At 35.5% G+C, this 22,259-nt stretch overlaps 1 protein-coding gene across 2 annotated transcripts in view; it reads left to right on the plus strand.

The window, feature by feature from the left end:
• Positions 1–22,259, plus strand: part of GALNTL6 (polypeptide N-acetylgalactosaminyltransferase like 6) — a 1,250,966-nt gene that overhangs the window by 493,561 nt on the left and 735,146 nt on the right. For both annotated transcript variants that reach the window (XM_033215693.1, XM_033215694.1), the window contains exon 3: positions 11,795–11,933. In XM_033215693.1, the coding sequence (XP_033071584.1) occupies positions 11,795–11,933 (139 nt within the window). The remainder of the gene's footprint in view (positions 1–11,794; positions 11,934–22,259) is intronic.

Genomic DNA, 22,259 nt, shown 5'->3' on the forward strand with positions numbered 1-22,259 from the left:
CTGAATGACTACTGGGTACATAATGAAATGAAGGCAGAAATAAAGATGTTCTTTCAAACCAATGAGAACAAAGATACAACATACCAGAATCTCTGGGACACATTTAAAGCAGTGTGTAGAGGGAAATTTATAGCACTAAATGCCCACAAGAGAAAGCAGGAAAGATCTAAAATGGACACTCTAACATCACAATTGAAAGAACTAGAGAGGCAAGAGCAAACACATTCAAAAGCTAGCAGAAGGCAAGAAATAACTAAGATCAGAGCAGAACTGAAGGAGATAGAGACACAAAAAACCCTCCAAAAAATCAATGAATCCAGGAGTTGGTTTTTTGAAAACATCAACAAAATTGACAGACCGCTAGCAAGACTACTAAAGAAGAAAAGAGAGAGGAATCAAATAGATGCAATAAAAAATGATAAAGGGGATATCACCACCGACCCCACAGAAATACAAACTACCATCAGAGAATACTGTAAATGCCTCTACGCAAATCAACTAGAAAATCTAGAAGAAATGGATAATTTCCTGGACACTTACACTCTCCCAAGACTGAACCAGGAAGAAGTTGAATCCCTGAATAGACCAATAGCAGGCTCTGAAATTGAGGCAACAATTAATAGTCTACCCACCAAAAAAAGTCCAGGACCAGATGGATTCACAGCTGAATTCTACCAGAGGTACAAGGAGGAGCTGGTACCATTCCTTCTGAAACTATTCCAATCAATAGAAAAAGAGGGAATCCTCCCTAACTCATTTTATGAGGCCAACATCATCCTGATACCAAAGCCTGGCAGAGACACAACAAAAAAAGAGAATTTTAGACCAATATCCCTGATGAACATCGATGCAAAAATCCTCAATAAAATACTGGCAAACCGGATTCAGCAGCACATCAAAAAGCTTATCCACCATGATCAAGTGGGCTTCATCCCTGGGATGGAAGGCTGGTTCAACATTCGCAAATCAATAAACGTAATCCAGCATATAAACAGAACCAAAGACAAGAACCACATGATTATCTCAATAGATGCAGAAAAGGCTTTTGACAAAATTCAACAGCCCTTTATGCTAAAAACGCTCAATAAATTCGGTATTGATGGAACGTACCTCAAAATAATAAGAGCTATTTACGACAAACCCACAGCTAATATCATACTGAATGGGCAAAAACTGGAAAAATTCCCTTTGAAAACTGGCACAAGACAGGGATGCCCTCTCTCACCACTCCTATTCAACATAGTGTTGGAAGTTCTGGCTAGGGCAATCAGGCAAGAGAAAGAAATCAAGGGTATCCAGTTAGGAAAAGAAGAAGTCAAATGTCCCTGTTTGCAGATGACATGATTGTATATTTAGAAAACCCCATCGTCTCAGCCCAAAATCTCCTTAAGCTGATAAGCAACTTCAGCAAAGTCTCAGGATACAAAATTAATGTGCAAAAATCACAAGCATTCTTATACACCAGTAACAGACAAGCAGAGAGCCAAAGCAGGAATCAACTTCCATTCACAATTGCTTCAAAGAGAATAAAATACCTAGGAATCCAGCTTACAAGGGATGTAAAGGACCTCTTCAAGGAGAACTACAAACCACTGCTCAGTGAAATCAAAGAGGACACAAACAAATGGAAGAACATACCATGCTCATGGATAGGAAGAATCAATATCGTGAAAATGGCCATACTGCCCAAGGTGATTTATAGATTCAATGCCATCCCCATCAAGCTACCAATGAGTTTCTTCACAGAATTGGAAAAAACTGCTTTAAAGTTCATATGGAACCAAAAAAGAGCCCGCATTGCCAAGACAATCCTAAGTCAAAAGGACAAAGCTGGAGGCGTCACGCTACCTGACTTCAAACTATACTACAAGGCTACAGTAACCAAAACAGCATGGTACTTGTACCACAACAGAGAAATAGACCAATGGAACAGAACAGAGTCCTCAGAAATAATACCACACATCTACAGCCATCTGATCTTTGACAAACCTGAGAGAAACAAGAAATGGGGAAAGGATTCCCTATTTAATAAATGGTGCTGGGAAAATTGGCTAGCCATAAGTAGAAAGCTGAAACTGGATCCTTTCCTTACTCCTTATACGAAGATTAATTCAAGATGGATTAGAGACTTAAATGTCAGACCTAAAACCATAAAAACCCTAGAAGAAAACCTAGGTAATACCATTCAGGACATAGGCATGGGCAAGGACTTCATGTCTAAAACACCAAAAGCAACAGCAGCAAAAGCCAAAATTGACAAATGGGATCTCATTAAACTAAAGAGCTTCTGCACAGCAAAAGAAACTACCATCAGAGTGAACAGGCAACCTACAGAATGGGAGAAAATTTTTGCAACCTACTCATCTGACAAAGGGCTAATATCCAGAATCTACAAAGAACTCAAACAATATACAAGAAAAAAACAAACAACCCCATCAAAAAGTGGGGAAAGGATATGAACAGACATTTCTCAAAAGAAGACATCCATACAGCCAACAGACACATGAAAAAATGCTCGTCATCACTCGCCATCAGAGAAATGCAAATCAAAACCACAATGAGATACCATCTCACACCAGTTAGAATGGCAATCATTAAAAAGTCAGGAAACAACAGGTGTTGGAGAGGATGTGGAGAAATAGGAACACTTTTACACTGTTGGTGGGGTTGTAAACTAGTTCAACCATTATGGAAAACAGTATGGCGATTCCTCAAGGACCTAGAACTAGATGTACCATTGACCCAGCCATCCCACTACTGGGTATATACCCAAAGGATTATAAATTACTCTACTACAAAGACACATGCACACGTATGTTTATTGTGGCACTATTCACAATAGCAAAGACTTGGAATCAACCCAAATGTCCATCTGTGACAGACTGGATTAAGAAAATGTGGCACATATGCACCATGGAATACTATGCAGCCATCAAAAAGGATGAGTTTGCGTCCTTTGTAGGGACATGGATGCAGCTGGAAACCATCATTCTTAGCAAACTATCACAAGAAGAGAAAACCAAACACCGCATGTTCTCACTTATAGGTGGGAACTGAACAATGAGATCACTTGGACTCGGGAAGGGGAACATCACACACTGGGGCCTATCAGGGGGAGGGGGGAGGAGGGAGGGATTGCATTGGGGAGTTATACATGATATAAACGTTATGCACATGTACCCTAGAACTTAAAGTATAATAAAAAAAAAAAAGTAAATTATATTGTGTATATTGAAGGCTCACTACATAATGTTATGGGACACACATAGATTGTAAAATGATTACTATAGTGAAGCAGATTAACATATGTATTATCTCAATTACTTTTGTTTGTGTGACAACAGCAGATAAAATCTACTTATTTATCCAAACTCCCTAATACAATACCATTTTATTAAGTTAATCCTTATGTACATTAGAGCTCTAAACTTATTTATCTTACATATGTGCTGTTTTATATCTTTTGACTTATATCTCCCTGTTTCCCACCCGCCCTCACTCCCCTGCCCCTGCCCAAGAATGAAACAGTAGTTACTGTTTATCGATCCCATCTCATTGTGATAAATCCTTCGTCTGCCTCATAGTACAAAGTGCATTAATTCTTTTCTCCATTCCTTTCACAGGGGAACAAATCACTATACTAATGATTTCTCACCCAAAGACAGAAAGACACAGTCCCAGCTCTCAATGCTCTTATAGATTATTAAAATATATTTTAAATCACAGTATTCTGGTTTTTTTCTCTCAAACTTGATATCAAAGTTAATAACTGTCGTGTTCCTCATTTCATCCCCAGACCTTGTCACAGAATAGGTGCTTAATATGTGCTTTTGAATAAATAAATGAATATCTTTCTTCATTTCCCCCGAGTAATAAGCCCAAATTCTTAGCACCTCCTTTTCATATGGTACTCACAAAACACGTGTGGTGTACCTGTTATGTGGCAGTCACTCTTCTAGCTGCTGGAGACATTACGATGAAGATCAAAAAGTTCCTGCTTCTGGGGAGCATACATCCCAGTGGGAACATTAGTCAGTTAATAGGTGAAAACATAAATGTAGAATAGTAAGTAATATATGGGGGAAAAAAAGCAAATTTGGGAACTAGGTCCTGATGTCCTGGTGATGCTGGTTTAATTGTGTTAATTATGAAAAATTTCTCCAAAAAATCATGTAAGAGCAGAGGTCTGACTATAAACATTCTTGAGTGTTTCAACTGCTTATGCTCAAGATTCCTCAGAAAAAGTGTAAAAACACTGATTTAAGTTTTTTCTTGTATTCTACTTAGTTGTAAGAAATAGTTAAAATACTTTGAAGTGTCACCAGCAGGTTTTTTTTTTTTTCTCTCCTTCTGACATAAACCTACTTTATCTCTCAGTATTCCATCTTATGAGATCTCTATTTAGATCAATTTTATTATGTTCCAAACAGGATTTTCAACAGCCCTGTCTGTACAAATTCATTCACCCCCATTTCTTCTTATGTAAAGTCTCCCTAGCCCCATACTTAACACAAAAACTATTTTAATTCTCTACTCTTCTTCCAATTTGAGCTGAAATCTCACTTTTCCTAGTTGGAGTTTCCAGTTGATACAAAGTTCATTAGTTTGCCACAGTTTTGAAACTCTTCTAGGGTTTATTGTTTACTTCATTCAATTCCACAAATATGTTACCACTTCACAATTGCTGGTTTATAAGTTTTCCCTATACCTTTTCAATCATAGAATATTTCTAGCTGTTTCAGGCCTGGGGTTATACTATCCATATTTTCAATTTCCCTACCCAGTGGTGCATATAGTAGATGATCAATAAACACATCAAAAATTGGTAGGCATGCCAATGTACAAGACTGCCATACTAATAAAATGTCATTTAGCTGGGGAAAAAATGCCAGGTACACAATGAGAAAATTAACATAAATTTCATGTTAAGTATCTACTATCTGCCTTGAGTATACATAGTGTCAAAGATATATTTGTAAGACAGCAATTTTTCTGCTTAATACTTATACATTTAAATGTGATATTTAACTTGTATATTTTGATTATTTAAAACATCTCACATACCTTCCATACTATTTTGAACATAGCAGATGGTATACTAAGTCTCATATTTAAAGAAAGATGCTGAATTGATTTTATATTTGATAATAGTAAATTATATTATAAATTTTAGTGTTGAAATAGGTGTAGCAGTAGAGAAATAACCACTGTTAAAACATCTGAATATTATCATAAATATTCAAACATACAATTTTCTTTGTTTAGAGTCTTCTACTTTATTTTGTTTTGTTGTTTGCAAAAGCAATGTAAAACTGTATGAGACAATATAGACCATGATGCTCTACCTGTTAGAACTTAAGATGAGTTGATAGAATTTTCAGTAAAAACTGCTGGCTTTATGTATAAAAGTGTACCATTTTAAATCCTATTCTCACAACTGCAAAGAAGGAATGTCTAGTACGCCATAATTGGTGACTCACGAGTTTTGTTTTATACCTTTAGAGAATCATTCATTCATTTAAAAAGCTTTATCTCATGAGATTCATCACTCTGAACACCAAATTGATGTACAAATAAAATAAATTTCCCTTTAATTGACAAATGTTCTAATGAATGGGTAGCTTTAAATTTTTATTTTATAGTCTTAGAAGTGACTGAATCTAAAGGCCCAGCTCTAAAAATAACTGTACAAAAATGTTTTAAAAGAAGCTTCGGGTGGATGTATACATTTTACTTAGGGCATATGAATTTAAAAATAAAAATATATTGACCGGGAGCAGTGACTCATGCCTGTAATCTCAGCACTTTGGGAGGCCTACCTGGGAAAATCACCTGAGACCAGAAGTTCGAGACCAGCCTGGGTAATGTGGTGAAACCCTGTCTCTACTAAAAATACAAAAATTAGCTGGGCATGGTGGCAGGTGCCTGCAATCACAGCTACTCGGGAGGCTGAGGCAGGAGAATCGCTTGAACTTGGAAGGTGGAGCTTGCGATGGGCTGAGATCACAACGCTGCACTCCAGCCTCGTTGACAGAGCGAAACTCCATCTCCAATAAATAAATAAATAAATAAATAAGTTGAAGAAAGGAAAGGCTACTTTACAGTACAGTACAATTTTCTTTTTTTATTATTTGCATAGTTTTGGGAAAACATTTACATGGATACATTTTTTAGTGGTGACTTCTGAGATTTGGGTGTACCCATCACCTGAGCAGTGTACACTGTCCCCAGTGAGTGCCTTTACCCTTACCCCTGAGTGCCCAGGGTCCATAATATTATTCTTATGCCTTTGTTTCCTCATATCATGGCCCCCACTTATAAGTGAGAACATATGATGTTGGATTTTCCACTCCTGAGTTACTTCACTTAAAAATGATGGTCTCCAACTCCATCCAGGTTGCTGCAAATGCCATTATTTCATTCCTTTTTTTTGGTTAAGTAGTATTCCATAGTATGTATATGCCACATTTTCTTTATACACTCATTGTTTAATGGGCATTTAGGCTGGTTCCATATTTTTGCAATTGTGAATTGTGCTGTTATAAACGTGCATATGTAAGTGTCTTTTTCTTATAATGACTTCTTTCCCTCTGAGTAGATACCCAGTAGTGGGCTTGTGAATCAAATGGTAATTCCACTTTTAGTTCTTTAGAAAATTTCCATACTATTTTCCATAGTGGTTGTACTGGTTTACATTCCCACTAGCAGTGTAAAAGTGTTCATTTTTAATCACATCCACACCAACATCCACTATTTTATGATTTTTAAATTATGGCCATTTTCACAGGAGTAAGATGGTATCACATTATGGTTTTAATTTGGATTTCCTTCATAATTAGTGATACTGAGCACTTTTTCATATGTTTGTTGGCCATTTGTATATCTTCTTTGGAGAACTGTCTATTCATGTCCTTAGCCCACTTTTTGATGGAATTTTTTTTTTTTTTCTTGCTGATTTGAGTTGCTTGTAGATTCTGAATGTTAGTCCTTTGTCAGATGCATAGTTTATGAAGATGCTTTCCCACTCTGTTGGTTGTCTGTTTACTCTGCTGATTATATCTTTTCCTGCACAGACACTTTTGAGTTTAATTAAGTCCCATCTATTTATCTTTGTTTTTCTTGCATTTGCTTTGGGGTTCTTGGCCGTGAAGTCTTTGCCTAAGCCAACGTCTAGAAGGCTTTTTCTGATTTTATCTTCTAGAATTTTTATGATTTTAGGTCTAAGATTTAAGTTTTTGATCCATCTTGAATTGATTTTTGTATAAATTGAGAGATGAGGATCCAGTTTTGTTCTTCTGTATGTAGCTTGCCAATTATTCCAGCACGATTTGTTGAATAGGATGTCCTTTTTCTACTTTGTGTTTTTGTTCACTTTGTCAAAAATCACTTTGCTGTTAAGTATTTGCTTTTATTTCTGGGCTCTCTATTCTGTTCCAGTGGTGTACTTGCCTGTTTTTATACCAATATCATGCTGTTTTGATAACTATAGCCTTGTAGTATAATTTGAAGTCTGGTAATGTGATGCCTCCAGATTTGTTCTTTTTTCTTATTCTTGCGTTGGTTATGTGGGATCTTTTTTGGTTCCATATGAGTTTTAGGATTACTTTTTCTAGTTCTATGAAGAATTATGATAGCATTTTGATTGGAATTGCATTAAATGTATAGATTGCTTTTGGTAGTATAGACATTTTCACAATATCGATTCTACCCATTCATGAACATGGGATGTGTTTTCATTTGTTTGTGTCATCAGTCACTTCTTTCAGTGGTGTTTTGTAGTTTTCCTTGTAGAAATATTTCACCTTCTTGGTTAGGTATATTCCCAAGTTTTTTTTTTTTTTTTTTTTTAATTGGCTCTTATAACAGTGGTTAAGTTGTTGATTTGATTCTCAGCTTAGTCACTGTTGGTACACAGCAGTGTTACTGATTTGTAGTCATTGATTTTGTATACTGAAACTTTATGAATTCATTTATCAGTAAATGAATTTTTACTGATAAAATTAATTGGATTTAATAAAATAAAATATTTGCAACATATGTAATTAACACAAATATAAAATAGTATGTAAAAAACAAAAATTGTTTTTAAAAATGCTTGAACAATCATTTCACAGTGAAAGAAATACAAATGATAAAAATATAAGAAATTATTAATTCATAGTAATCAAGAAATGTCAAATTAAAATATGAAAAATATATATTTTACTGATGAAGTTGGAAATGTACAATGTGTGTCAGGATGTGTCAAAACCATTATATGTACTTTAGAGATGTCTCAGTGATTCCATTTCTAGGAATTTATGCTTCCCTTTCAAAAATGCATAACTGTGAAAAGTAAAGATGTTCATTGTAATGGGAAAATCAGTAAATGAATTTTTACTGATAAATGAATTCAGTAAACTAGTAAACTAGGAGCTTTTTGGATGACTCTTTAGGGTTTTCATGGTACATAATTATATCATTGGTGAACCATGACAGTTTGACTTCTTCTTTACCAATTTGGATGCCCCTTATTTCTTTCTCTTGTCTGATTGCCCTGGCTAGGACTTCCAGTACTATGTTGAAAAGAAGTGGTGAAAGTGGGCATCCTTGTTTTGTTGCAGTTCTCAGGGGAATGCTTTGAACTCCGCACCCCACCCCCCACGCCCCATTCAATATAATGTTGCCTGTGGGTTTGTCATAAATAGCTTTTATTACTTTGAGGTGTGTCCCCTCTATGCCAGTTTTACTGAGGGTTTTCATCAGAAAGGGACACAGGATTTTGTCAGATGCTTTTTCTGCATCTATTGAGATAATCATATGATTTTTGTTGTTAATTCTGTATATGTGGTGTATCACATTTATTGACTTGCACCTGGCATAAAATTTTCTTTTTAAATAGGATTTATGGAATTACATAGATCTAGTTAAAACCACAGACTATATAAGTCCAAGAGACCTTACAGCTAATTTTGTCATTAATGGGAGAAAGATTTATGTCTTTTAAACATTTCCCCACGTTATATGGCTAATTTGTAACTATGGAAGTGCTAGTGAGCATTAGTTTCTCTTTTATTTATTTACATGTAACTTAGGTAGCACAATGTTTATTCCAAGATGTAACTGTGTCGGGTTAAAAAATTTATATGAAGTAATTTAACACAATACTTTGTACATTATGGATGCTCAATAACTAGCTGTTATAGATATGAAATTTCTCACTGATTTATTTTCCATTTAGGTTGAAAAGTAGTAAGTGACATTTTCTCCTAAGAAATCAAACAGGGAAGCAAAGAAGATGAAGTTTTGCTTTTTGTTTTTGGTTTTGGTTTTTTGAGGCCAAATGTCTTTAAATATATTGTTTCTTTTCCTTTGATTGGAGAGGTTTTCAGTCTGCTTTGTGAGAATATAATTTCTTATCAATCCCCAGCCATTTGATCTTGGTGGTCAGCGCTATTGAATTTAAGGGCAGTAGTAGTAAGAAACTAAGAAAAGAAAGATGCCTTTTTTCTGAGGAATCACTGATATGGAAACCAAATTTCCTAACAAAATCTTGAATTCCAGTAATACAAAATGAATAACATGTTTGTAAATCAAGGTTACTAAAGTGAAAAATATAAAAATCTCTAAAGATTTTTAAAAAGTATTTTTTAAACTTCCATATCCTATGAATGAATAAAAACCTTGTTTTAAAGGGTACTAGAAATATTCTTTCTTAAATGATGAATTATAAATACATATTATTAGACACTCAAACACATACACATACAAATACATATTAATTACTCAGCTTAAATCTGTAATACTTAACAATTGTATTAAAGACCAGAGTAAATGTCTGTTAAAAATTATTTATTGTTAACTATATATTAGATAAGAAATTGTGAGTTATGAAGAAAGAGGAAGCAAAATATTATTATTTGAAATAAACATTGTGTATCTGTAAAACACTAGTTTTTAAAAATTATTTAAAAAATAGTTCAGTATGGTGTCTGAATAAGAAGTATAAAAATATATAATTTTAGTGTGTGCCATTTAGAAAAAGGTAATGAAAGAAAGGATACTACACATAATACAATGAAGATAAAACACATCTACAAAAATTTACCAAAAATTGCATAGGACTAAAAGAATGAAAATTGTATAAAATGCCACTGAGGTCCAAGGGCAGAACACTTGAAAAACAGCTGATACATATAAAAATATCAATTATATAAGAATGAACCAGAAAATCTAATGTAATCTAAAAAACAAAATCCAGAAAGGCCATTTTATTAAACAGTTCATACAGAAAAGTAAACATGTTATTAGTTGGAAAAAGAATATGGTGAGAAATGGCTTTGCATACATTAAAATAGTTTACTACCATGATGTTTCCAGTGCAAGCACTGGCATAACAGTGAAATGCCATGGTAATTTTTAAATATGCACGAGCAAGTGTACAAAATTTTGTATGTAGTGTTTTAAAGCAGGGAAGAAAAAGCAAATTACTCTATAATTTTTTTCTTTTTTTTAATGACAGAGTCTCATTCTGTCACGCATGCTGGAGTGCAGTGGCCCAGTCTTGGCTTACTGCAACCTCTGCCTTCTGGGTTCAAGCGATTTTCATTCCTCAGCCTCCCCCAGTAGCTGGGATTACAGGTGTGTGCCACCACGCCTGGCTAATTCTTGTATTTTTAGTAGAAACAGCATTTCGCCAGGTTGGCCATGCAGGTCTCAAACTCCTGGCCTCAGTTGATCAGCGTGCCTTGGCCTCCCAAAGTGCTGGAATTACAGACTTGAGACACTGTGACCAACCTCAATAAATGGTATTTCTATAACTGCCTGAACTTTTGTTTTGAAAAAAATAAAAATTATATTTATCTCACTTCTCACACCAAAACATATTCTGGATGTTTCAAAAATTTTAATAGATAAAATAAAACTCTGAGTTTTTAAATGGATACTAAAAATGATATTGGACTAGGGAAGACTTTCTTTGTAAATATGTAAAATATAAAATGAGAAATTATAAAAGAAAAAAATAAAATCTGGATTAAAAAATTAATTAGATTTAATAAAAAAATATTTGCAGCACATATAATTAACAAAAATATAAAATAGTATGTAAAAAAACAAAAATTGTTTTTAAAAATGCTTGAACAGTCATTTCACAGTGAAAGAAATACCAATGATAAAAATATAAGAAATTATTAATTCATAGTAATCAAGAAATATTAAACTAAAATATGAGGAATATATATTTTACTGATGAAGTTGGAAATTTGCAGTGTGTCTCAGGATGTGTCAAAGCTCTTGTAAGTACTTTAAAGATATCTCAGTAATTCCATTTCTAGGACTTTATGCTTCCCTTTCAAAAATGCATAACTGTGAAAAGCAAAGATTTTCATTGTAATGGGAAAATTAGAAATAATAGTATGTTTTCAGTGGAATGGTGTAAATTGGAATACAATCAAATAACATCAAGTATTGTAAGTAAATGAAAAGTATACAATTATTCTGGAAAAAGTCAAATTACAAATCAGTATATGTATTAGAATCTGCATACAAATATTAATAAACATACACTAAAAATTTTGGCAGTGGTTCTGCAATGTGAGATTACACTTTCTACTTCTGTGTTTGCTTTTTATATTGAGTATATTTTGTTTACTTAAAGGCAATTAAAATAAAATAATATAATAAAATCTTAGTACTAGCTTCTTCTGCAGAGCACAGCAATAGGTGATGATACACATTCCAGTCTTCATATCTGTTCTAGAAGATAAAATGGCTTTTAGAGAGATGATAATCTCATTTTGTTTTCTGCTACTAGGGAAAGGTGAACATGGGAAACCTTACCCCCTTACTGAAGAGGACCATGATGACTCAGCTTACAGGGAAAATGGTTTTAATATTTTCGTCAGCAACAACATTGCGCTAGAGAGGTCTCTGCCAGATATTCGTCATGCTAAGTGAGTATCAGTGTATCAGTGATCAGGGTGGGTTTTTTTGGTTTGTTTGTTTTGTCCTTTGATTGTTTTTTAAAATATGTATCACTGTGAGATATGTAACCAAATATTTTATCCCAATAATTTTGATAAAACTCATATTGCATCATCTTAAATATACTTGATCTAAATTGGAGTAACCATTAACATTTCAAAATAATTCTGAAAAATATTAAATACAAATTTTTGTTGACTGTGTTAACTCATTAAAACGAAATCTTTTAAGGCAATGTCCATACTTTAAACTTTTGATCATGTAAATTACAAAGCAAATATTTTTTGCTGGTTATTAGAGCTACCAGAACTGTCTACATGTGCATGTCTTCTATGAACTTAATTCTCACCCCAGACAGATTTAGTGCCATGGTTGTTGCATTTTCATAAAGAATACCCTAAATGAATGCATCCATAATCCAAAAGTAATAAGTGATGAGGCCGGGCACAGTGGCTCAAGCCTGTAATCCCAGCACTTTGGGAGGCCGAGACAGGCGGATCACGAGGTCAGAAGATCGAGACCATCCTGGCTAACATGGTGAAACCCCGTCTCTACTATAAAATACAAAAAAAAAAAAAAAAAAACAACTAGCTCGGCGAGGTGGCGGGCGCCTGTAGTCCCAGCTACTCGGGAGGCTGACGCAGGAGAATGGCGTGAACCTGGGAGGCGGGGCTTGCAGTGAACTGAGATCCGCGACTGCACTCCAGCCCGGGCAACGGAGCGAGACTCAGTCTCAAAATAATAATAATAATAATAATAATAATAATAATAATAAGTAATGATTGTTAGTTCAATTTCCTGTCACTTTATGAATGACTTGTGGCTTGTCTATTGACAGGGAGTTCAGTTTGTATTGAATTGTAACTGCATATTATAGTTTAAATTATAGTACTATGTATACTTACCCAAAATCCATCTTTTCTCTACCCACCCCCATCTACCTCTAACATCACTTACTGTACTTTTCATTTTACTGTGTTATCGTTTATCCGATAGCATAAACATCACCAAAGGATACCGAGAACATGGAAAGTGATAAAAATTTGGAATGTAGTATTGGCACCTGTATGTGATAAATCTATCTAACTGTACTAATACAGCTATCCTTCCACCCACGACAACCCAACAAGTTTCCTTTGGAAACCCTGGTGTGAGAGAAAGAAAAGCAAAAAAAAAAAAAACAGGGCAACTAATTAAAATAAGAATTAGAAATCTAAATTAAACCAGTAATTTAAAGCAAATAAAACTCCTTAACTTTGTGCAAAGATAATTGACCCTTTAGAAAAATATCAGTACATTATGATTTGAAAAACTATTTTCTAGTTGCCATTTTATATCTTCAGAAATTTATTTAAAATTATGAAGTAATTACTGTTTTTCTCCTCATGTTTTATATGAAGTTGCATTTCCCAATATAGTTAAACAGAGGGTTAATGTGAAGAACAAATCATTTTTTTCCTAAATTGAGTGCTTTATATATTGACGCAGGCCTTTTAACCAACCAAATTATCCCCAGGTTACCTGAAATTATCTACAGTAATTCTCACTGATCAAGAACATGTCTAGTTATGAGAAATTTTAATACCTAATTGCACATAATCAAAGATGCATTAAATCGCATTGTTGGCATAATAAATATGCTAAGAGAATAATTTCTATCTATCCAGTTCCTCCCTGCCCCTACACTTCGGAGTTGCCTAGGCTGGAGTGCAGTGGCATGATCTCGACTCACTGCAAGCTCTGCCTCCTGGGTTCACACCATTCTCCTGCCTCAGCCTCCTCAGTAGCTATGACTACAGTGGCCGGCCACCACGCCTGGCTAAATTTTTGTATTTTTAGTAGAGACAGGGTTTCACCATGTTAGCCAGGATGATCTCGATCTCCTGGCCTTGTGATCTGCCCACCTCAGCCTCTCAAAGTGCTGGGATTACAGGCGTGAGCCACCGCGCCTGGCTCCCACCCCCACACTTTTAATCTCAATCTCTTAATGTGTATTCAAGTGGAAATAATGACAAGTTTAGAAACAGTGCAGAAAATCACTGAAGTCAAAGGAAGGCAGTTATTCCCATTCTTCTCAAAGACTATTTGTAGTGTGATCACCATCTTTTAAGAAAAGATGTTCTCATGTAATCATGGGGAAAAAAATGGAAAGATGTAAAATAAATTCTGAGATTTTTATTAGGGTTACTGAATTTACAGTATGAGGAAAGCATTATAATAAATGTTACAGAAGAAAACTATGGCCAAAATATAATCTGTGATAATATTCCAACTTAGTTATTAAGGCTGGATATTAAATAGGACAAGTGGTCATGTAGTAAGAAAAAAAGGAAAAAATATGAAAACAAACCAACAACAACAACAACAAAAACCTTGAGAGGGTTTGAAATGGATAAAAATAAAGTGTTAAGCCTGATACTACCAAGAATGAGGTTGACTTTGGTGAGGTCAGTATTTGACTCTTAGCAATGCTGGAAGAGGAGTCTGATGTCACCTCTGATTTTGCCAGTGCTCCACCTGCAGGAAACGGAGAGCCAAAGAATGCCTCACAGGTTCCCACTGTTTAAAGTATTATGCTTTTGATTTCATCTGTGCTTCACCAAAGGCAGGTACATTTAACCACAAGAGTATGCTCTGTGTAAGTGCTCTTTGAAATTATAAGATCAACTTGTGACATATTTCAGTATTATCTATTTAACTAGGCTGAAACTGATGGACCATAGCGTTTTTATATTGACACAATCTATAGAACAGAATGCAAACTTTGTATGACTTTTAAAATAAAACATAATAATTCTAAGAAACTTTTCCTTTTCAGTAAGCCAACTGAAACTACAGTCTCAGAGTGCTAGCAGGGAAGAGTTTATTTTTCTTTATTTTAGGATTTTGCAATGGAAGATATGGGGACTCCTATCTTGACATTTAACTGAACTCGAACTTATTCTAAAGCATACTAGCCAGACTTATGCCATGTGATAAACTATGTTGGTCACTTCCTGTATATTTAAGTGCTCTGCACTCTTTCATATTCTCATATTTAGTTAAAAAAAGTCATGGTTTTATATGTTTTGATATGTAGTGCACATTCTAGTTCACTATGAAGAATATTTAAGACAAGTTATTTCAGAAATCCTAATGCATAGGTATTTTTAAAAGAGATTTCCTGATTCATTTCTTCTTCACTAGTATAAAAATAAACTGCTTTTTTGTCTTTATTATTTCCGAATCAGCACTAGATATCATTAATTACGAGCCATAGACGAAAGACAGTATATTGGCATGTGTGCAATAACTTGATCAGTATCGGGGGAACCCCATCCCCGATACTTAACATGGGTTCTTTTCTATTTCCCTAAGCATTGGCTGGTCTGAGAAATAAAAGGAAAGAGTACAAAAGAAAGAAATTTTAAAGCTGGGTGTCCGGGGGAGTCATCACATGTCTGCAGGTTCCGTGATGCTCCCTGAGTCATAAAACCAGCAAGTTTTTATTAGTGATTTTCAAAAGGGGAGGAAGTGTACGAATAGGGTGTGGGTCACAGAGATCACATGCTTCACAAGGTAATAAAGTGTCACAAAGCAAATGGAGGCAGGGCAAGATCAAAGGACCACAGGACAGGGTGAAATTAAAATTGCTAATGAAGTTTCGGGCATGCATTGTCATTGATAACATCTTATCAGGAGACAGGGTTTGAGAGCAAACATCCTGTCTGACCAAAATTTATTAGGCAGAAATTTCCTTGTCCTAATAAGCCTGGGAGCGCTACAGGAGACCAGGGCTTATTTCTTCCCTTCCGCTTCGACCGTAAAAGACAGCTGACCCCGTGGGAGCCATTCATAGACCTACCTTCAGAGGCGCATTCTCTTTCTCAGGGATGTTCCTTGCTGAGAAAAAGAATTCAGCGATATTTCTGCTATTTGCTTTTGAAAGAAGAGAAATATGGCTCTGTTCCACCCGGCTCACTGGCAGTCAGGGTCCAAGGCCATCTCCCTTGTTCCCTGAACATTGCTATTATCCTGTTCCTTTTTTCAAGGTGCCAGATTTCATATTGTTCAAGCACACATGCTCTACAAACAATGTTGCAGTTAATGCAATCATCACAAGGTCCTGAGGCAACATACATCCTCCTCAGTTTAGGAAGATGATGAGATTAAGAGATTAAAATAAAGACAGGCATAGGAAATCAAAGGGTATTGATTATGGAAGTAATAAGCATCGATGAAATCTTCACAATTTATGTTCAGAGATTGCAGTAAAGAGAGGTGTAAGAAATCATAAAAGTATTAATTTGGGGAACTAATACGTGTCCATGAAATCTTCACAATTTATGTTCTTCTGCCGTGGCTTCAGCCAGTCCCTCCATTTGGGGTCCCTGACTTCCCGCAACAGATCAGTCTTACTTTTATCCAAAAAATAAATTTCAAGCTTTTCACTTTTGTTTTTAATTTTTTAATATTTCTTCCAAATACTCTTAACATCTCTCTATCTTACAAATTGTTTCAGCTTCTTACACGATCTATGCTTTGGTATGTAAAATTTTTTATTCTTTTTTTATATACTCCTAGCCCTACACTTTTGGTTGATTTTTTATTTTTATTTTTATTTTTTTTTGAGACAGCGTTTCACTCTTGTTGCCCAGGCTGGAATGTCATGGCACAATCTCAGCTCACTGCAACCTCTGCCTCTGGGGTTCAAGCAATTCTCCTGCCTCAGCCTCTCAAGTAGCTGGGATTACAGGCATGCACCACCACGCCTGGCTAATTTTGTATTTTTAGTAGAGACAGGGTTTCTCCATGTTGTTCAGGCTGGTCTCAAACTCCCAACCTTAATCTGCCTGCTTTGGCATCCCACAGTGCTGGGGTTGTAGGCATAAGCCACTGTGCCTGACCCTGGTTGATTTTTATACATATTTTTTAGCACATACTTGATGTATTTTTAATATTCACTCCCTTCCTCTGTTAGTGCCAAGTCATGTCTGTATCCATAGTGCCTGTGATCAGCCTGAATCTCTCTTTAGAACATCTTATCTTTATATTTTATTTAATACAATGTTGATAAGAATTTTACAATGAGCACTTCTGTATGACAAATGTCCAGTCAATGGATATCTCGGTGGCCTGGTTTTATTTTGCCACACTTTAAGCTTTTCTCCACTTGTATGTTGATTTTGCCGTGTCTTTGTATGTAGTCATCTACCTGAGATGTCGCATATATGCTTTGCATGCTATGGAGCACCTTATTTAACTTATAGTTCAGGATGGGAGACATAAGACATCTATTTGAAATATACATATAACATAGGGAAATAGAAAACTATGTAAGAATGGCCTATATAGAAAAGAAACTCTAATAAATATGTGCATGAATATGTTGTTGCTAAGATAAAATTGGAGAATTTTTAAGCAAGTGTTATTCCCTGGATATGGAAAAATTCATCAAAAGTTATCACAAATACCCTATAAGCATGATATAATTAATGTAATTAATGTGGGTAAGAAAAATTCATATCTATGAAAAAAGCAATAATGGACATAAAGAGATAGAAGAACCATTCTAATAGGAGAGTTGAAGTAGGCTTCACAGCAATTTTGGGTAAATGCATCTTTGATATGAGTTTCATTTTTCTTTTGGCTGTTATAAAAGTTTATGTGTTTATATAGATAAATACTTATGCACATACATGTTACCCGAGATAGACTTCTAATGTGGATGAGTAGCTGAGATATTTTAAAATTAATATAGTCTCACTTTGTATTGTGACTTTTTATCTTTTTTTATATCACTAATATTGCCCAGGTAGAAATAGTTTTAACTTCATGACTTTGACAATAAATGGAGTATGAAGTATCACAGAGTGTTCTCTTAACACTCAATTCTCCACTGATTGTCGAAGCCATGAAGCTAAAACTATTTCTGTCTAAGAGAATCTTTACAACCTCTAGGATTATATGATTATTTTCAGTAGGGCTGCGGTTATACCAGACTAATGTAGCCCTGTTTCCTGTAGTTTCAGAACCATTTGAGTGATGGCCCTAGAAATGATTTGCTATGAAAACATTCTCTTTATTATTGTTGAAATTCTATTGGTGAGCATGGTTTAGATGCAGGACAAGTATTATACGCAATAGTGAAGTCCAGAATGAGGCACATTCAGTCTTCAAGTCACAGACATTGCTGGGTAACACACGTGAAATTGTCACACTTAAGTCATGGATGGCAGAATAAGATGACTGATCTTTGCAGGCAAGCAGTTTCCAAAGCAGAATAAAATGAAGACGGAGCTGGCCAACTGCAGTAACCTTTGTAACCCAAACCCACAAATCTCTTTCTCCTGGAAAGAAACTCTGAAAAGGTGGAGAAAGGTCAGGTGTGTTTGTCTAACGACTGTCCTGCCACATGGGAACATCTGTAGAGAAAAGGAGTCTTCTCCTGTGATAAATAGTATACACTTACCCCGTACTTACATGAAATACTCACAAAGTAAGCACTATAGGCTATTTCTCAACATATACAGAATTTTGAGCAAACTCTTGATTTTTCAGTGCCTTATATTCTAAATACTCCTGCCTTCCATGAAGTATATTGAATAATGATTCTAATATATTGACTTGCATGACTTGCATTGTGATGCTGAACAAGTCAAATGGCAATTTTTTTTTTCTTTTTTTTTTTTTGAGATGGAGTCTTGCTCTGTCGCCCAGGCTGGAGTGCAGTGGCCAGATCTCAGCTCACTGCAAGCTCCGCCCCCCGGTTTTACGCCATTCTCCTGCCTCAGCCTCCCAAGTAGCTGGGACTACAGGCGCCCGCCACCTCACCCGGCTACAAATGGCAATTTTGAATGTTCATGTGCTCATTTCCATAAGCAGTGATGCAAGTTTCTTCAGGTTCACCATGTACTAAGATTATTAAAATTGGGACGAGGTTTACCAAATCAGCGATAGCATGATCTGTCTATTCAGTTGTTTCTTTGTCTTCTGATAATGATCTTTCTGATTCCCTTTTTTATTTTCCAGTCATATCATGGAGATGTAAAATATAAGGAGACCTAGTGTACTCTAATTTCAAAATTTAAATTGTAAATACATAGATTTTATGAGTCAATTCTGAGTTTATTAGGAAGAATAAATATGTATTCAATTTCTTTCAAATAAGATTTAGTAAATATACTATGAATAGTTTTTATTTTATATTTATGCATAATAGAAAAATGTAATCCATTTCGACTCTTGTCTTTGTAATTCTAGAACTTATTGGCAAACATATTTGAGTTTAACCGTCCAAAAATATGCAAGAATAATTTCTTATATTTCTCAATTTCAAAAGCCACATAAAAAGTGTATAGCACTGGTTGATTGCCTTTTCCATTTTTATTATGATATCCTTGTGAACTTGATTAAGTACCTTCATTCAACAAGTTTACAAGTGAATTCAGAAGCAAAATAAGCTAAAATGACTGTTCATGCACTCTAATTAGGTGTGAATGTTGCCACAGAGATAGAGATGGGAAATGTATCCTTTAAATCAAACTCTATTCCAGCCTAGGGTACATCTAAATATTACTTTAAAAATAAAACAATTAAATGATAAGCAGCAGATTGAAAGAAGAAATGGCTAGAATCAGGCAGAAGCCATCTTTCAAAACTGTTATTTAAGTGAGTACCCTTCAATATTTTTTGAAAACCAATTGCATGCACAGTAATACAGACATTAGTACATAAGTTCTAAGAGTCATTACAGAAAACCATAATTAAATAACAACAACAAAAATTTAGATATACCTCTCATTCTTGACTAAAGCCTGAAAGAGACAAAAGATGTTTACCACTGTAACTAAGAGGTGTGTCCCTAGTGAAACAAAAATCTTCCTTGAGAGATTACAGTTTAAGACTTGTCAGACATTAAGCTTTTTGGAGTGACTGACAGACCATGAGGCTGGATCTTTGAAAGGCTGAATGAGGCCGGGCGCCGTGGCTCATGCCTATAATCCCAGCACTTTGGGAGGCCGAGGCGGGTGGATCACGAGGTCAGGGATTCGAGACCAGCCTGGCCAACATGGTGAAACCCCATCTCTACTAAAAATAGAAAAAAATAGCTGTGTGTGGTGGTGGGCGCCTGTAATTCCAGCTATTCTGGAGGCTGAGGCAGGAGAATCACTTGAACCCAGGAGGCAGAGGTTGCTGTGAGCCGAGATCACACCATTGCACTCTGGCCTGGGCAACAAGAGTGAAACTCCATTCCCCCCAAAACAACAACAACAAAAAAAAAAAAAAAAAAAGAAAAAGAAAAAAGAAAGACTGAATGAGGACAAGGATAAGGGAACTGCAGTCTAAAACAATGGGAAAATAGTGTACATGCAAAAAAAAAATCTGAAAATAAACTATAGCTGCTTCAAAATCATGTGTGTTGAATATCAAAGAATATCCTTTGTAATCTTATGATAAGTATCAAATAAAACTAAAAGTGTAGGTTTGAGAAATAGATTCATAATTTTAACTCTTTAAAGAAAAAAATCTGAAAATTTGATGTAATCATATACGTTGCTCTGTAAGGTTTATCTAGCAACTGTATTTCTAAATTTTACTCTTCCTCTTTTTACTCCTACCCACAGAAGTTTACTGAAATGAGAGACAGTGATTTAAGATTCTAGGTTATATATAATAAAGAATGAGTCTGTAAGAAAATTCTGCTGTTTTACAGAGAATGCTGGAGCTTCCTTTCCAAATCAGCAAGCCATGTAATCTTAAACTATTGTCAGAGTAATCACTAGCACTTAGATTGTGATGCCAAACAATGACATTAATAAATGTGATTTCGGCAAAAGGATAATCTGTAAATCTAATGCTCATTCAAATTAAAAAACTAAAGTAGACATATCACGTGTTCTCTTGAACTTAATCATTAAACAGAATTGGTTGAACCATCAGTGTGCATGTTACCATAGTACAGAGGAAATCATTTAAATTTTTAATAAATTTATATCATTTATAAAGATTCTTGATTTGAATATTTTAAATGTGCACTTAAAAACTATTAATTTCATTCTCAAATATTCACAGATAATTGTACTTGATTTTACAAAAGAAAAACTTATCTATAAATTTTATCTTAAATCGTTGTCTTAAAACATACTTTATCAAGATTAGAAATCCTGATAAGTATTTTTCAATAACAAATGTGCTCTTACCCAAAGCACATTTTTAGTTATCTGACAATTATTTATTAAGCATATGAGTGACAGGCACTTAGATGAGTTTATAAATAAGTCATCCAGGCCGGGCGCGGTGGCTCAAGCCTGTAATCCCAGCACTTTGGGAGGCCGAGACGGGCGGATCACGAGGTCAGGAGATCGAGACCATCCTGGCTAACACAGTGAAACCCCGTCTCTACTAAAAAATACAAAAAACTAGCCGGGCATGGTGGCGGGCGCCTGTAGTCCCAGCTACTCGGGAGGCTGAGGCAGGAGAATGGCGTAAACCCGGGAGGCGGAGCTTGCAGTGAGCTGAGGTCCGGCCACTGCACTCCAGCCTGGGCGACACAGTGAGACTCCGTCTCAAAAAATAAATAAATAAATAAATAAATAAATAAATAAATAAATAAGTCATCCAAAGGTTGACTCTGGCATGTCAGCATAAGGTACTCCCCTGACTTGCTCCCTGATGAAGCTGGTGAAAATTATTTCTTTAAAGATATGTAAGTCTCTTGAAATGGTCCTAAAGGCAAATAGAAAGGGAATAAACATCTATTCAAGACAATTTATGAAAATTTGTTAAGAAAGTAATTTGTGGTATCTGAAAGAGGACCACTCTATCCTTCTCTCCTAACTCAGCAAGTCAGAGACACTCCTTCAGACAGATGCAACCAAGAACACAGGGCTTTCTATTGGCCTCACTCCGAATCCAAGAGCTATTTACCTAGGAGGAGCAGGACTTCAGTATCTCTCATCCTGCTCCTTGTTTCCTGTTACTAAGAGAAAGCCTTGGGTAATCATAGTACAGAGGTGGGCATCTCTTCTTCCTCTTAGCCACCACCCATAAAACAGAGGCTCTGCGTCAGGTACAGCATGCTGGCAATGCTTCAGGCCCTTACTATATTTTGCCCAGTTCGTGATGTGGTGGTTTCACGTGAGTGATGCAAGCAGAGACGTTCTCAGGCTACTAGTCCCCTCTCTCTGAGTGCTCACTTTCTAGAGCAGGTTGTCTTTCCAGGCATCTTGGCCTTGTCCCCACCCTTATCTCCAGAGCTTTGCTTCAGAGATTTTGCCTAAGAGAGAAGCAAGGCACAAAACATATAGCACCAA

The sequence above is a fragment of the Trachypithecus francoisi genome, unplaced genomic scaffold (assembly GCF_009764315.1).
Source record: "Trachypithecus francoisi isolate TF-2019V2 unplaced genomic scaffold, Tfra_2.0 Lachesis_group1, whole genome shotgun sequence".
NCBI classification, from domain to species: domain Eukaryota; kingdom Metazoa; phylum Chordata; class Mammalia; order Primates; family Cercopithecidae; genus Trachypithecus; species Trachypithecus francoisi.